The sequence below is a fragment of the Coffea eugenioides genome, chromosome 7 (genome assembly GCF_003713205.1).
Source record: "Coffea eugenioides isolate CCC68of chromosome 7, Ceug_1.0, whole genome shotgun sequence".
NCBI lineage: Eukaryota > Viridiplantae > Streptophyta > Magnoliopsida > Gentianales > Rubiaceae > Coffea > Coffea eugenioides.
This window is the reverse complement of record NC_040041.1, coordinates 11,944,110-11,961,400: the sequence shown is the minus strand read 5'-3', so window position 1 is coordinate 11,961,400 and position 17,291 is coordinate 11,944,110. Positions and strand designations below refer to the sequence as shown.

The window sequence follows — 17,291 nt, the reverse complement described above, 5'->3', positions numbered from 1 at the left end:
GAAGACAACGGATAATTTAGTACTTCCAAATCTCAAAAATCCAAGGCTCCGTTTGGAATAGCTGTTTTTGGCGTTGTTTTTCAAAAACAGCACTGTAGCATTTTTTGAAAAACTTCAAAAAATGTTTGGATGGAAGTTTTTGAAAAACTCTTTGTTTTTGAAAAATACAAGCGTTTGGATTGACCAGTTTTTCAAAAACACTACTTATTGGATAAATGCCCAATAGCATCAGTAACAAAGCAAATGTGACACTTTTATAAACGAGTTAGAGTTTGCAATTTGTGGTCGAAGTGGCATATACTACCAATTTCCTCTGTCCAACATCAACTACTACTACTTAACTTGTTTTTGGTTTTTTTGCCCAATAGCTTCATCCACATATTTGATGAATTAATAAGCATTTAGGTGTATATAGGGGGTTAGAGATATGCACGAGTTAGCATATATAAGATAAAGGTTCTAATCCGTGGTCGACATTACACAATAGCATTTGTTACACATTCATAATCAAGTGGAAATCACACGTTTCATAGAATAAGACTATTAAGCTTTTATTTAGGGTCTATCGGTCCAATGAGCCTAGTTATGCGCATTCAAATACATGTGAGCCGCCATCGCCCGCCGATCTTCGTTCCAATTATCTATGCCCTGCTGTGACATATCGATGGGTTGACCCGGATGCGGCTGCTCCCCTGCTATCTGTGCATCAGCTAGGGCTCCAAGGGCTGCTTCTTCATTGAAGTACTCATCCGCTGGGGAGTATGCGCGCATAAAATTGTGCAAAGTACAACACGCAAGCACAATATTATTCTGAGTTGCTATTAGGTAGTTCTGCATTGGACCCTTGAGTATTGGAAATCGCTTCTTAAGAACCCCAAATGTACGCTCAATAATATTTCTAACCGATGCATGCCGCCTGTTGAACAAGCGTTTAGCAGCCCGCTCATGATGCGTGCCCTGTGCTCCCCTAAACGGTGCCATAAAACCCGGCATATTTCTATAAGCAGCATCTACCGCATAATATTTCCCTGTCAATGATGTCATGTTGATAAATTTGAAGGTATTGAAGAGAACAAAGAGAAACGGGGGCATTGTTCAAATACTGAATGATGGACCACCTTGAAAGTATTTAAAACTACTATTATACAATTTCTTAATTTGAGTTGGTACAATAGGAAGAAGAGCACATACCTTGCGGTGGCATAGGAAAACCCGAATCAGGATCTAGCAAGGTATCTTGAAGAATTCGGGCATCATGAGCACTACCCTCCCAACCGACCCGAACATATACAAATCGCATGTCATGATCGCAGGCAGCAAGGACATTCTGGGATAAGTCGCCATGCCGATTTCTATACCTCTCTCGTATTTCTTCTGTGCACCAAGCGGAGACGTGCGTCCCGTCTAGTGCCCCTACACAATCCTATAAAAGTATACAACAAAACTAATTTTTTTTAGAATATTGTAAATTGAAATTTGAAAGCATAAAGTTCAATCCATATGCTAAAAATACAAACCCGAAACCACGGCATGAGTGATGCATTGTTCAAAATTCTTGGGTGAGTCTCATCGAAGTCAATTGGCCTAACGAGATCCCGACCGAGGCGAACTAATGCCCGTAACACACGACGAACATGGCGATCAATCGTCTCCGTTGAATGCTGGAACCGCTCGGCTAGAACACGGTGCCACTCATCATGGCTCAGGCACATTAGAGTTAAAGCAACAGATTCATGAACCCCAACCTGATGTGAAGGATATGCATGCCAATAACCACGTTGAACCAACAAATCACACAAGAACAGAAATTGGGGAACATCCAAGCGCATGTTTTCAATAATTCTGTCCTCATGTCCGTTTATTAGCTCAAGCACATAGTCCCTCCCCGAGAGCGCACTATCTCGGACTCTTCTTCTTCTGGGGACACGGTTAAAGCGTGGGTCAAAGAACATAACACCCAGGAGCACAACTGCCGCCAGGACGTGATCGATATCAATATTGTCCGTCTCGTCGTCCAGGTGTCCACCCTGAATATGCCCCTGGTTATCCATCCAACTGCTTTGACTATCAAGTTGGCAATTGGCGGTGCGAATCCCTGCAAATAGAAGTGAAGTCAAATGGATTAAAGGTGAAAGTCAACAATGCCTAGGTACAATTTATGAATAAATATTGTAGACTGAACAATGATAATTTACCTGAACCTATTTGACGGAAAACAAGCATAGCAAAAGAAGAAGTTCACAATGAAGCAATGCTAAACTTTGTAATATAAAAACTTAGCAAAGGTTTCTCAAGGTAACAAGTTGCCAACCTGGGGAACAATGAAGCAACCAACACGAATAGAACTCCAAGTACAATTTATACCTAGGCAAGAAGCTACGCAAAGGTTTGTCAAGTTAACAAGTTGCAACTCTGGGAAACAATGACTAATGCCAGAAACGCGATTAAATCTCTGTTCACAATTTATACCCAGGCAGGAAGCTTAGCAAAGGTTTCTCAAGTTAACAAGTTGCCAAATATTAGAAAAAATGAAGCAACCAGCACGATTAAGTCCCCATGTACAATTTATACCTAGGCAACAGAATCATGTGCAAAGGTTTCCAGCAATACAACAAGTTGCCAACCTGGGGAACAATGTAGATTTGACACGATTAAGTCTCCGGGAATAATTTATACCTAAGCAACAAATAGAAATACCAAATGAACTAATCTAACCCATGAACTAGGTCCAACTATTAGGCAAAGATTTGGGCAGCGCTGAGATGGACAAAAATCAGGTCAAACAATGCCAATTCGAAACGTTACCATAATGTGCTCATCTTATCCCTGCTTACGAAACTTTATTAAAGCCACATAAGTTGAAAATTTACAGCCATCTAACCCATGTAATGAAGCAATTAAAAGTTCACTAAATCCGGGGGATTATATCAGAAAAAAATTAGACTCATTCGGGATACACAAATAGAAAAATCTGCCGTCAAAGTACAACAATCTCAAACTATCTCAATCCACAATAAAGGTTCAATAAGAAATGCATGTTCGGGGACACAAAGATAACTGAGCGGGCTGCCACGATCGGAACAGGGATGGTAAGAGCATCTATGCGGGTGGAAGGAACCCTCGATGTCTCACAAATGCAAGGCGGTCAGCGTCTGTGGTGTATGAGAACCAAATGATACGCTCCGCTTTTTTCCGGAGGAGATCGGCCATCTGCAGGTGCACAGTTATGTCTAGACGAAGCGCGCATAGGGGCACCAGTGCAGCTTCTAGCTCCGCATCTTCATCCAAAGCAACCTTTTGATCCTTCAAAGGTGAAGAGACATCTGCACTGATGCTACGGCTCTTTTTGGCGCTGAAATGTGTGTCAATGCTGTCTAGGACGCGGATGTACTGCTGGAATTGGGGGGACGATGGTGAGAAGAAGGAATCTGTCGACATGTCACCCAATCTACGCTTTCCTTTAGTCTTCTTAACTTTTTGTTTCCCTTTCCGACTCACAGGTTGCGAGGGTGCTTCTTTCTCGGAGGAATCCACGTCCACAACCCCCTTTGATGCATAACGTCTAGCAGCATTCTCCATTTGCTGCTCGTCGGCCGAGTTGGGGGGTGATTCAACATAACCAGCGCTGAAATCCCCAGTCGCCCCTCGATTCATGAAAACTTCCTCGAGCATGTGATAAAGTAGGCATGAGTTGTTGTAGAATCTACCATACGCCTGGTTCACCTACAACACGGCAGAACAGAACAAAACGATTAATAGAAGACCGCAACCCCAAATCAATTAATGCAGTTCTGAAAAATCCAAGGGGGGAACGAAAGGAATATTTCTGAATGCCAATAAAGCTAAAAACCAGCAAGTAAAGAGCTTAAAGGGGGGCAGAAAGGAATAATTCTGAATGGCAATAAAGAAAGATCCAAGCGCAAGTAAAGAGAAAATGCAGGAGGGGACAGAATGGTGCGATTCGAACTGGCAATAAAAATAGAAACTAGCAAATAAAGAGAAACTCCAGGGGGGGACAGAATGTAATAATTCTGAATTGAAATAAAGTAAGAAACCAACAAGTATACCTGGACTAGTTGGCACCACCGTTCATCATCCATCATGAAGGTGTAGTTGGTTGAGTCCCACCCCATACCAGTGCCCTGCTTCTTGAATGAAATGTAAAGTCTAGTGAGGCTCTGAAGGGCATAGTACTTGGACCGGATACTTTTTTCGGGAAATGAAATACCGAACCTCTGAAGAAGCATGTTAGTAACCTCGGGGACTACATGACTCCCGATGTTTTGAGACGATATCTCTCCATTCCTATGCATATGCACCAGATGTTCGGCAAACGCAAGTTCATGTTCAGATGTGAAAGAGTTACGTTTTGGATACTTCCCTTTTGACGGTTTCATCTTACTTCTCTTTAGGATGCATGAACCAGAAAAAATGGACGGACAAGGTCAAAAAATGGACAAATCTGTCGTCTTTGACATATAAAAATGGAAAAAGCAGTTCTGGGTGCGGTTGTAAGTACAAGGCTAAATGCAATTGGCTAACCTTGAAGTAGTTAGTTATGCAAAGTTGCAAATCGTTTTCTCCCTGAGCCGACAACGAACAACAATTGCTAAATCCCCTACTCCTTCGCAAGACTGTGAAGTATATGTAAAAAATACAATCCTAAAGGTCATTTAATTGACTTTCCAGCAACAGAATTAGACTAACGAGAAGTTCTTCTTACCCTTCCAAGCACGTCGCGTCACAGGGGGCATGTAGCTCTAAGGGGGGGACAATAAATGGACTAGACAGTAGCTGCAGCCGCAGTACTTACATAAAATGGAAGAAATTAGGTGTTCAAACTCTACCAAAGTACTCAACAAACGAGCACACAGAAATGCAATCACAAATCACAGGTACTAACAAAGCGCGATGGGTTGTATATATCTCAACTTAAGAAACATATCATAAAGAGTTGAATAAAAGGCATTCTTAACAGCAAATATTAAACCAACTTACACCAGAAAAGACCTAAAAAAATGACAGTTGGTTACATAAAAAAAATAAGCAGAGGCAACCCAATTTAACAGCCCACAACTTAAGAACGGATTTTGAGACAATCCATGTGTCCAACCTCAATGTACTACATATCAAGTTAACCTGTGATTGCTTATGCATAATCACAGGTTAAAGGCAAAGCATGTGCTTATAACCGGGTTAAAAATACCAAAAGAAGCATCTCACGCATAATTTACATCCAAGCGGAGACGCAGTTAAAGCGGTTAAACATGTACAAATGCCTTTCCAGAGGCTGTTTGGGGGACAGAGCAACAACTACTACTACAGCCAGCAATTTAAATCTAAGTTGGTACGGCCAGCCTGTTTAGATATTGGTACAATTTAGGGAAATTTCTTGGAGTCCAATTTTAGCTTTCACTAAAGGGTCATTTATATGAAATAATATGAGGCAAACAAGTGAAAAAAACACTTCAGCAGACCCGAATATGCAGGTAAGACGGAAACCAGCAATTGGCCTAACAAATCAAAGAAGCAGCAAAGAAATGTTTTCAACAAGCACATACCCTCCCAAATTCAACAAATGATATCGGAAGATTTCCTCATGAAATTAACAATGTGGAACAAGTTTAAATAAAAATCGTTTGGGCCCAATTTTTTTTTTTAAAGCGACGGAAAGAGCTTAAAAGTTCAAAAATATTCTTCAATTTAAGTGGTAGCCCAAATTGCCAAAATTAACTGTAGCCCTAATGTGTACGGATAATCCTATTTCGTACCAAACCAACCTGCAAGTATCTTGAAGGAGGAGGCTTCACCGAGTTTCTGATGGGAAGCAGCGTACTAACACAAATGATAGCTTCCTACGGATTTAAAACTTCTGCAGCAGGGGTGAGCCAGTGATGATCAGGTCGGGGCAGCAACAGAAGTTCAGGCAACAGCGTCTGAGTTGTGTTGCAGATCTGCTGGGAGTAAGCTCAGTCCAAGCGCACCAGTTTTTGTAGCTCAAGCACCGCCAAGTAATTCCCTCCGCTGTTCTCCCCGAAGCTTTGGCAGCAATCCTGCCCCGATTGCAGAATGTGGCGTTGGATTAGTCTTCAAAATTTGGAAAGGGGAGAGAATGCCAAAGACTTCTTCCTTCTTAGCTCAGATGAACAGGTGAAAGGATAAGAAACTTAACAGTGTTGCAACTTGTATCCGAAAAACTTTTTTTAGGCGTCAGGAGCAAAACGGTGCCGTCTTGCTATAGTAAGAACTGTAGCATTTTTGTTGACTGCTTTTTGTATTTTGACTACAAAAACTATTTTTGGAAAAACTACCGATCCAAACGGAGCCCAAAGTTCTAAACAGAATAGAATTTTGAAATTCTTATATAGAATATCATTTTGGGCAAATCGCCAATTTGGTTCTTAAACTTTTTCACTTAAACCAATTTAGTCCTTCACGGTTTTTTTTTACCAATTTAATCCTCAAACAATTTTATCGAGTCCAATGTAGGACTTTTTGGGCGACGCCACCACATTTTATGTATTTTTCACGGCGGATCAGGGGTATAATTGGAATGACAGGTATTATTGTCTAAACACCTTGACTAGAATGGCAGCTCTGTCACGATTAGCAAAAGAAACCCCTGCAAATCGACTTCTTCAGAGCTCATAGGAATTAGGGGCAGAAACTGAGGGAGAGACTTCGACAAGCAGGTGAAATGCAATCAAGCAGAAATTTCGACAACTCCGCCTCAAGTTTATGTAGCAGCCAACACTCAAATCTGGATAGCCGAGTAAGTGGGCATTCGACAGGGGTGAAGGGAGAGAGGGTAGAATTCTACAATGGGAATGAAGCAGTAATTTGCCATTGCCGTGAAGAATGTAGAATTGTAACTTCATGGACAGTGGCGAACCCAGACAGAAGATTTCATGGATGCATAAATTATGGGGTAATTTTTACAATTAATCATGACATATCACTTGTATATTTTGATGTATTATATAATTTACTACAACTAATAGCTGGAATTAATGGTCATTGTAGACCCCAAAAGCCTGCAATTATTTTCTGTGGTATGATCCACCTATGCAACAGATGACAAAAAATATGATGGCGAGAATTTTGAAGAATTTGAGGAAAGCTGAGGAAGAAAATAATTTCATGAAAATTGAAATGTGTAAGCTTGAAGAAGAGAACAAGGCGCTCAAAAGTGAAATTAGGAAGTTGAAAACAGCAAGAAAGTGGCTAATGCTGGTCGTGGTTTGCATATGTATTATGGTTATTGTTGTACTATTACCCAGTGGCAATGAAAGGAATGTCAACTTAAAAATGCTACATTAGATCTTCCTGTATGAAGTTAGAAGTTGAGTAATTGCTTCATGTAATTTGAATGCTGTAATGTTGGAATGTAGACATGGGTGTATGGAACATGTTTATGCATTAAAATGGAACATTATCTTTTATGATGTTTTTGTCAATTAATCGAGAGATTTTGTCAGTTGTTGCTGGGCACATTTACTGAAACGAAATCGCTATAAAATGATTGAGAGATTTTGTCAGTTGTTGGGCATATTACCTTGAAAGATGTCTTTGTTAAAATTTAATAGAGATTCACCTCAAGTTGTATAAAAATTTTGACAGCATTTCATCCTAAATTTCGATAATCCCTACTCGCACAAATACCCCATATAAACTGCTAAACAACAAGAAGAAAGTCAAAGTAAATGGTATAGGAAGAGTGCGAATAGAAGTTCATAGTCATCAACATAAGTGCGACATTGCCAATATAGCAAGCTGAATTTTACTTCAGCATTGAATTCGTTTTAGACAAAATGCAGCCACATCAAATGTACAAAACAGAATCGTATTGTTAATCCAATTAGTATCCATTGACAAAACAGAAGCTCTTAATGTACAAAACAGAGCATATCCCACAAAATAGAAGTCTGCTGTATTCCCAAGCTCCATTAACTTGACTGGGCGACAATATCATCTTCTTCATCCAACAGCCTATGTGCCTACACAAATAAAGGCACATGTCAAAAGTCATAAACAGTCTCGTTTTAAGTCATGTCAAAATCATTGTCCAGCAAATGTGCAAGACATGCTGTTTGTTTCTGTTTTAATTACTTGAACTTACTTTCTCCTTTTTCCTAATCATTTTTCCCTTTGATGGAGGGAATGGACCAAAAACAGTCATAGCAGCCTTTCTTTTTCTCCATGCTTGAGCTTGCCAGGTTGCACATGTTTGCCGGTTATGTCCTAAGCCATGATAGAAGGAACACTTGGTGAATTTCTTTTGCACTTCAGGTAGTTCTTCTTGACCCGATGGCTGTAAATCAATAACTTCTTGTTCATCAATAACAGCCTGTGCTTTATCACCTGACCATGAAATAAAGTTAAAACAAGTAACAAGTACAAGAATAAAATTATCATGAGCTACATGGAAAATCCTAAATTGCTGACCACTTGGAACATCTGGCATTGAGCTAGATTCCAGAGGTACTTCAGCCGGCTCCTTCCCGAACACTTGATCTATACACATCAAAGCATCATTAGTTAAGTATTACACCATAAATCAGTGGATGAGGGATAGGTCAAATTACCAGATTTTTGTGGACAAGTTCTCTTGTTATGGCCAAGTGCCTTGTATTTGCTACACTTGTTGGAGTTGGACGGTGGTGGCCTTTTATTTGTAGATGCACCAAGCTCATTAGAAGGTACCAGCAGTGGACACTTTCTCACTGTATGCCCCTTTTGATAGCATTTTGTACATGTCATTCTAATAAGGCCAGATCTAGAAAGTTTGGTAACCCCTTTCGAATTAAGCCTAGGCTCTTCTGGTTCCCTTCTTCTTACTTTCTTTGGCCGACCAGGTAACGTCAACTTCAAGGGTGGTAAGACAGGATCTTTATCCGATTGCACCCAAACATTTGGACCACTCAAAGGAGCAATTGCTGGCTCATAAGCCTTTAAGTAACTGTCTCGCGAGTAATAATGATGAACAAGACTTTCTGGCTCTTGACCTATTAAAGAAATACAACAAATCACATGGCAGCATGGCAATCCAGTCAACTCCCATCTCCTACAGCTACAAGTCTGCTGCTTTAAGTCCACCACATGTTTGCCTCCATACATATGTGTAACCTCAAATTTATCTTGATCAGACCATCTCGCGATGTTTGCAGCTGCTTCTGTTTTTGCCTTCTCCAGTTTCTTTTGAATTTTTGGGCAGATCTTATCACTCCTTTTCTTCATCCACTCCCTTTTTGTACGAAGCCTTTCCATTAGATAGATTCTGATAGTCTCAAGCATTCCAAGGATTGGCTTTTCCCTTGCATCCATTATGACCGAATTAAAGCTTTCACATAAATTATTAAGGAGAATGTCACACTTGGCAGCCACTCGAAAGTATGATCTTGACCAGTGATAGGGAGAGGTGTTGTCATTTAACCACTTCCAAGCAGCTACATCATAATCCCTTAAACACTCCATATGATTTTCGAACATCCTCATGTACGATGACCTTGCACATGTCCAAAATCTTTCTTTCAATGCTTCACCCGGATGATTTTTTTTGAAGTTGTTGTGCAAGTGCCTTACACAATGTCCGTGCTCGACATTTGGAATGACTTCCTGAATTACAGATCCTAAACTCTGCAAAATAGACAAATTCAAGTTCAGCACAATCAGTAAGCATTCATGTATATATAATAAACATATATAAACAATGTAAGTTGATCTTATTCACCTTCTGTCTATCACTTATAAAGCTCCAATTTCTTTGATCATTGATAGATAGGTCATATTTCAAGAATTCAATAAACCACTTCCACGACCTCTTATTTTCAGCTTCAACTACTGCATATGCAACTGGATAAACAAGTCATTTGGATCTATCCCAACTACAGTTAATAACACACCCGGATGTGGACCTCTCAAGTGGCAACCATCAACTCCAATTATCTTCCTACAACCAGATTTAAATCCTCTCTTCAGTGCCTCGAAGCAAATGTAAAGTCTCTGAAATCTTTGTTTTCCAAAATCTTTATCTAATGTAGTTTTCATGTACACTGTAGAACCAGGATTTGCCTTCATTAGTTCCTCACAATAATCCCACAATCTGTTGTACTGATCTTTGTAGCTCCCATGGATCAAAATTTTTGCCTTCATGAATGTCTTATAAACTTGAGGTTTAGTAATGTTTACATTCAGCTCTGCATGTACCTTATCCTTGAACTCAGAAACTATTATTCTCTTGTTCATCCTTAGGAAGTCCACATATTTTCTTGCTAAGAAACCTGAGATAGCTCTCTTGTGGTAAAAGGTCCTGCCACATGTGTGTGCTGGACCCATTGTCTTGATTGCAATGGAATCATCACCTTCATTAATTTTAAAAGCAAACAATATCCACTTACAATGTTCAGCTTTGCATTTCACCCTCATTCTATGCTTATCATGCTTCACCCACTTTATATCCTTCCCCATTTTGATTGCATAATTGTCAACTACCATATTGAATAGCTGCTTATCATCAAATTGTTGACCAACATGAAATTTTGGATCATTCATGTCCATTTCTGGTCAGAATCTGACCAGTTTAGGCTTCTTCCTTGTGCTATTTTCATCGAAGGAATCAGTCACACTATTTAGCTCATCTGACACCATCGAATCAGATTCCTCATGAACTGGAATCTGATCTCATTCATCAAGGTGTAGGTGTGAATTAGAAGTTGCCTTGACTCTGATTTTTTTTATTGGGTGCTGCTGCTTGTCTTGCTTCTTTCTTTGCCTTTCTGTTTCTACTTTGACAATTTTCTGTTGGCAATTTATCCATTGCAGCACCTAACTCCTGATATGGAGCCACAACAGAAGTTCGAAAAATGACATCATCATCATTTTCACTGAAATCATAGTCACTATCATGAAACTTTTCACCCTCCATTGAGTCTGAGTTTACAGCATCATTAGCCTCATCCGCATCACCTTGTTCTACTTCAGCAGCCTGACAACTTTCCTGGTTCTTCTTCTCAAACTCCTTCATTTTCTCCACATGAACATGAATTTTCTCTATGTCAGCAACATCAATATTCTCAAATGTTATGTCTACAAAGAAGTCATCATCTTCTTCTATTTCTGTAGCATTACAACTGTTTGATGCAACTGCACTCTCACATTTACCATCTATCAATCTAATGTGAAACTCAGAAATAACATAAACTTCTGCTTCTCCATTTTGCTTGCCTATACAAGCCATGTCAGTTGCTACGTCATCAGAATCTATTTTTCTCAACACAAGTGCACCACCTTCAGTTGGAATTCTATGCATCATTGTTACATTTGCAGGATATCCAAGATAATAGCAAAAGTCAGATACAATTGCTCTATTCACACTCATGGCAATGATACCTTCAAAACTTTCCATGCTGCCCCCCAAATATTGCTTTACGGGTTCTTTAACATATACACCCCCATGATAGATTTTCAAAGTAAAAAATTCAACCTCTTGTCCTGCATTTTTTTAAACTACAAAAAAGACTTAATTAATAACAACATCCGGGTGTGTTATAACCACAAAAGTCAGATCTGGGATCACATCAGAACATTCAAGTATGCTGTTGTTTTCCTACTACTTTGTCTCGCTTTTTAGAACATGAAAACAACAGCACACAACATTTTAGAACTACAGGGACCACATCACCATTAAAAAAATTTAGCTTTAAATATAGCATATTTCACCATCCCCAGATCTGCCTATGACCCACGCAGAAGACATTTTTAAAAAAACACGTCAACCCCACAATGTACCATATTTCACTAATTAATCGCCCACATGCTTAACACTGTCATTAAACAGAGAAGAAAATGTTCAACTACTTCAGCCCCACATACAACAACAGAGTACAAACACATTAGCTTTAACATTCTGATGAAAAGGTTAAACTAACATACACCTGCTCAAACATCAATGAAAAGGTTAAACTAACATGCAGCTGCTCAAACATCAAACAAGCATAGCAGAAAATGGAGAAGCTAAGTAAGATCTGGTTAAAGTTTACTGGATAGTGTTGCTGCAACTGTTTCCTTTTCACCATCCTTGTCGCCATCGACACCTTCCATCATCAAAGACACGGATATGCTCATCTTCTGTTGGCAATCACATTTTCTTACATTTTGATCAGAATGCCTAATTCCTATGAGCTCTGAAGAAGTCGATTTGCAGGGGTTTCTTTTGCTAATCGTGACAGAGCTGCCATTCTAGTCAAGGTGTTTAGACAATTATACATATCATTCCAATTATACCCCTGGTCCGCCGTGAAAAATACATAAAATGTGGTGGCGCCGCCCAAAAAGTCCTACATTGGACTCGATAAAATTATTTGAGGATTAAATTGGTGAAAAAAAATCATGAAGGACTAAATTGGTTTAAGTGAAAAAGTTTAAAGACCAAAATGGCGATTTTCCCTATCATTTTTGAAGAAATCTCTCCGAGAAGGTTGCAGCCGTAGCAATTCTATTCATCTGTTCTTCATCAACATCGTCACCACCCACCTTCTTATCAAAAGAGGGCTTAAGAAAACATGAAAATTTATCAAAAGAGGGCTCAAGAAAACATGGAAAATTATTACAGAAATTATGGTTTCTTCCACCGGCCTAATCAGAGTAACCCTCAGCTTATGGTTCTCCAATTTTTTCTGAATCTGGTCCGCTAGGTTATGAGTTTCACGATTTTGCATTTCCTGGACCTACATGATACTACTATGATTGTCTTGCTGAAGTGATGTACAATCATGAGAATCTCCAATGGCTTGGGAATCATGTTCAAGAAGAATTTGATTAAAGACCAAACATCCTTTCCTATTTTAGCTTTGCTGCAGAAGATGAAAATGTGATGCTTGGTTTGGGTGGAGAGCGAAACTACTCACTGAGAGACCGAGTTCAAGAAGCAGATCAATTATTTAATATCTGTGAGGCCCAAAAATTATTTTTAAATTTTCTCCTATTTTTAAAAAATTAATTTATATATTTTTTATTTTACTTTACTTGTTTATTTGCTAGTCTTAATTTGATAGTGATTTTAAAGGTTAAGTTAAAATTTCTATCATTCCCTTTTTTTGTAGTTTAGTGCATATTAAGTTTCATAGTGCATTATATTAGTGTGACCAACTAATTTGATGTGTATACTAAATTTGAAAGATTAGAAGGAGTTTTGTGCAAAAGAAATATTGTACTATAAGGTGTTAAGAGATAATTAGAGATGGATTAGATATTTTAGTGAATGGAAAACAATTAGATAAGGATTACATCTTGATTTGACACTTGTCACTTAACCATGAAATCTTGACCAAGACTAAGTTTTTTTCTTATTCTAAACCAAGCCTTAATTACCATTTCTTCTTCTTGGTTTCTTGTTAGATGAAATTTGGGAGGTAAGGAGAGAGAAAATACTCCATTTTCTAGTCTTGATTTCTTGCTTGATCCATGAGAAATTCAAAGATTAACCCTAAATTACTCCAATAGATCTTGAGTGAATCTTTGAGGGAAGTTCTTGGAGGAAACTTGGACTTGTTGCTTGGTTGAAATTACTAGGAGAAGTATTGACTTGAAATCCTATCTTTTCTTCAAGTTTCTAGTAGATTTGTAGTTAGAAAGATTGGATCTTTAATGGGTTGTTGATGGGTTTCTTTGAAACCTTGATTTAGGTAGATAACTTGAGGAAAATTTTTGTTTTGAAAGTTTCTTGCTGGCCGAAACTTTTGAGTGCTGTTAGCCCTTATTTTTTCAAAACTTTTGGGGAAAATCTTGCACCACAAACTTTGTTAGGCATTAAACTTTGATTGTGAGTCGGATTTGAACCAAAAATCATGAGTTTAAATGGGAAGGTTGAGTCAAGTGTTGCTGAAAATATTTCCCGCGGGAGATTTTGAGCAGTCTTGGAAAATATGTTATATCTTGGTGAAGAAAAATTCGAATTGAGTCTCGTTTGTTGCATTTGAAACTAAACTCATAGCTTTTTTATTGTGTAAAATTCATGGTTTGATTCACTTTCTATAAATATTAGAAAAATTTCAAAGTGGGGTGAAAATCGAAAACTGTCCTGTTTTTGCACTTAGTTGAACAGTGAATTGAAACTGAGATTTGACTAATTTATGGGTTGAATTTTATGAAAGTGTCTTCTAGAGAGTTGCAGATTTTTGAATCTATTTTCTAACGGTATAAGATTTATGATTTTTGGACTTGCGAAACCTGAGTTATGACTTTTGAAAGAGCATTACGAAAATTGGGATTTTTCTTATGAAATGACAAACAAACTTGGAAGGGTCTTGGAAACAGTTTCCGATTTTTAAACCTAACTTTCTCGAATGTGTTTTTAGTGGTGAACTCTCATGGTTCACTCAAGCACCAAATTTGATCTCAAGATTCATTTTAAAAGTGAAATGAGGAGTTTTTCTTGAACCTTGTTTGCTGAAATTTTGAAAGGTTTTGGCCGAATCTTGGATTGAAATTTGTCTCGTTTCCTCTAGTTTTAATGTGAAATTTTGCTCAACATAACTTGCTAATCAATTGCCCTCGAATGTGCTTTTAAAAGAAGCAACAAGTTTGAATTAAAAAGAGGCGAAAAATGGAGCGTCATGTCAAGAGTTTTGTGGAAAAATTTCACTTGCTTGATGTTCAAAACTTGGAGAATTTGTTGGTGTCTTTGCTAAGAAATATATAGTGGTTTGGTGAAATTTTGACTTCATAAGTTGTAGTAAACTTGAATGCTCATTTATATATATATATATATATATCAAAATTTGGGCAAAAGATTAGGAGTTAAGGAAGTGAAAGTGGCTTTTCCCTCCCACGTGTGTTTTGTTAAACTCTTGAGCAGTTTGGCTAACTTTTGAATCGAAAACTCCTGCCACGTTTTGACGTACAAATGGAGTACTTTTGAATCTTCTCCTGAGTGTTATCTTAGTGGTTAAGTGAAAAGAGTTTCTCTCTTAATTTGATAAAAAATTGAGCATGCTTGAATGAAGGGTTAAGGGAAAATTGTTTTGCTTTGAATGAATGATTATAGGTAATCATTGATTGTGCATGTCTCAGGTATTCAAAAGGAATTCGAGGGAAACCCCGAAGAGAACTTGTGAAAGTTTTCTCTTGTTTTGCTGACTTGACTATTGGTGAGTGTTCCTTGCATGTTGTGCTTCCAATGACTATGTGGAATGTTGTGAATATTTGCTTGAGTGTTAAAAGTTTTTCAATGATTGTTAAATGGATTTTCAATGGGCGAGTGTATACTTTATCGCACTCGATTTAAGTGAATATGAATTTTCAATGATCAAGTGATTAAATGTTACTTGTGCATGAATGTAAGCCTTTGGTTGAATTGGGCTCTTGCCCTTCGTTGCCAGTCGACTCGAGCCAGAAGCAGATTCAGTCGGGCGACTGGTGACCCTGGGACAATGTTTGGTATATTCGAGTATGACCACGAAATCTGGTGGAGAACTAGCCAGTGAATACAATGCAATGATTGAAATGAATGAATGAATGAAATGAACACTGAAAAAGTTTTCACTGTTAAATGTTTTCAAATGTCGGAGGAATAAGAGAAATGGTCGGTGACTGAATGACTGAATGAATGGCTCCAAGTGAGCACGTATCCTTCCAATGATTGAATGATTGTTTATTACTGTGAAAAATGTTAAATGTGATGTTTCTGTGTTTTACCTACTTGACTACTTGTTTTGGGAAGCTCACTGGACTTTTAACTCATTTCATTAGTTTGTTTTCCTTACAAGAGTGAAGGTTGGAACAAGTAAGCATGAACTATGGTGTATAATTTTCATGTACTCGTACTTTTATAGATGGAATGTATTTGGGAGATTTGGAACTGTTGTGACGGCCCCATCTCCCCCTAAGGCGAATCAAAGGGTTTAGCGGACCGCCTGCCCAACTCTCGTCGGGACTCACTTACTTACTACATTTCTCAAGTAAATTACAAGGTACAACTCGAATAATACATCCAATTCTCCAAAAATTACATATCATAAGCGAAGCGGAAACTAGTTCTAAGCGTAGAATGTAGATATACATCCGATTCAATTCCAAATATTTATACAGGCCCAAAAGTACATAAACCAAAACCAAATCTAAACTATACAAGATGTACGCCATCCAGCCACACAGAGATCCAAATACAAGTTCTTCCTTTACTTCGATCCCTATGGGGAGAAGAAGATAATAGGGGGTGAGCTAGAAGCTCAGGGAGTGACCAGTAAAATCAACAGCCAAGTATATTTCACAATAAAGCATTGATATGATGTCATGATGCAGTAATCAAATGTTCATTTATTGCTCACGAGAGCCAGTGAAGTTCTTGTACTTAAATATCCAATGCTCGTTTAGATCAGGTAACCGTGAAACAAAAGTATGGAGCCATCGTGCTCCAAAGAATGTGTAAACAGTAGTGGAGACATTGGTTCTAAGCACAAGACTTTTCAGGAACTCATTGGAGCCAAATTATGTCATGGCACACACCCGAACCCAAATGATATGCAATGGAGTAATAAATGCAAGAATTAGTTCAAAAGTAACTTTGGAAATAGTCGAGGGATCACTCACCAACCACGACTCACAAACCTCATCCATAATTTATTATTGTCTTACTCAAGTTCAAGCCCTATATCACAAATGGAAATAAGGACTAAAACGATCAAAGCGGAAAAACAGTAAAGGAATGCATCGAGCGTGCGCGGAAATGAAAATGGTACAAAACGGGTTATACGATTTTGCCCATAACTGGAGCTGTAGTTATCAGATCAAAATGTACTAGGTAGTGTCTCGAATCTTAGACAAAGAGTTACAACTTTCATGAAGACACCTCAACCTAGTTTTCAGTGTATCCAAGTCAAATTTGCCAAATATAGAACTAGAACTCCAAAGGCTAGTTTATCTTTCTCGTGAAAATTTGGCAGCATGCCCCTTGTGTTTACCTAATTTTTCAGCCATTTATGGCCTCATTATTTTTCCTCAACTAATCCCAAAGTCATACATATCATAGATTCAAGTAAATAGCCGTTCCATAAGCTCATAACAACATAAGAACAAATATCAAAGTGATAACAAGTGCGGAAATGTAACCTAGCAAAAGACAGATTTGACGTGTGGTTGCGGAAAGAACACATCCGAGGCTACGCTTATCGGATTGTGGTGCAACTTATACTGTTTCGAAGATAAGATACAGGGCTACAATTTTCATGAAGATCACTTAGTCCAGTTTGCAATGCAACCTAGTCAAATTCCCAATTTACAGAACCAAAATCCAA

At 38.4% G+C, this 17,291-nt stretch overlaps 1 protein-coding gene across 1 annotated transcript; it reads right to left on the bottom strand.

Annotated features, from left to right (window-relative positions):
* Positions 1 to 7,946: 7,946 nt before the first annotated feature.
* Positions 7,947 to 10,557, bottom strand: LOC113776910. Its single transcript, XM_027321959.1, has 6 exons — positions 9,903 to 10,557; positions 9,731 to 9,852; positions 8,586 to 9,636; positions 8,446 to 8,514; positions 8,120 to 8,361; positions 7,947 to 7,997 (listed from the first exon to the last, which is right to left on the bottom strand). Exons 1-6 carry the CDS (start codon positions 10,555 to 10,557, stop codon positions 7,947 to 7,949), a joined length of 2,190 nt encoding a protein of 729 aa, XP_027177760.1.
* Positions 10,558 to 17,291: the final 6,734 nt, after the last annotated feature.

Bases quoted from the DNA above. Each gene is read 5' to 3' on its own strand.
- LOC113776910 (XM_027321959.1), bottom strand. From the start codon at position 10,557: ATGGACATGAATGATCCAAAATTTCATGTTGGTCAACAATTTGATGAT. The intron at 9,637-9,730 runs GTGAATAAGATC...TCTATTTTGCAG, and splicing joins TTATAAGTGATAGACAGAAG to AGTTTAGGATCTGTAATTCA. The intron at 8,515-8,585 runs GTAATTTGACCT...TGATGTGTATAG, and splicing joins AACTTGTCCACAAAAATCTG to ATCAAGTGTTCGGGAAGGAG.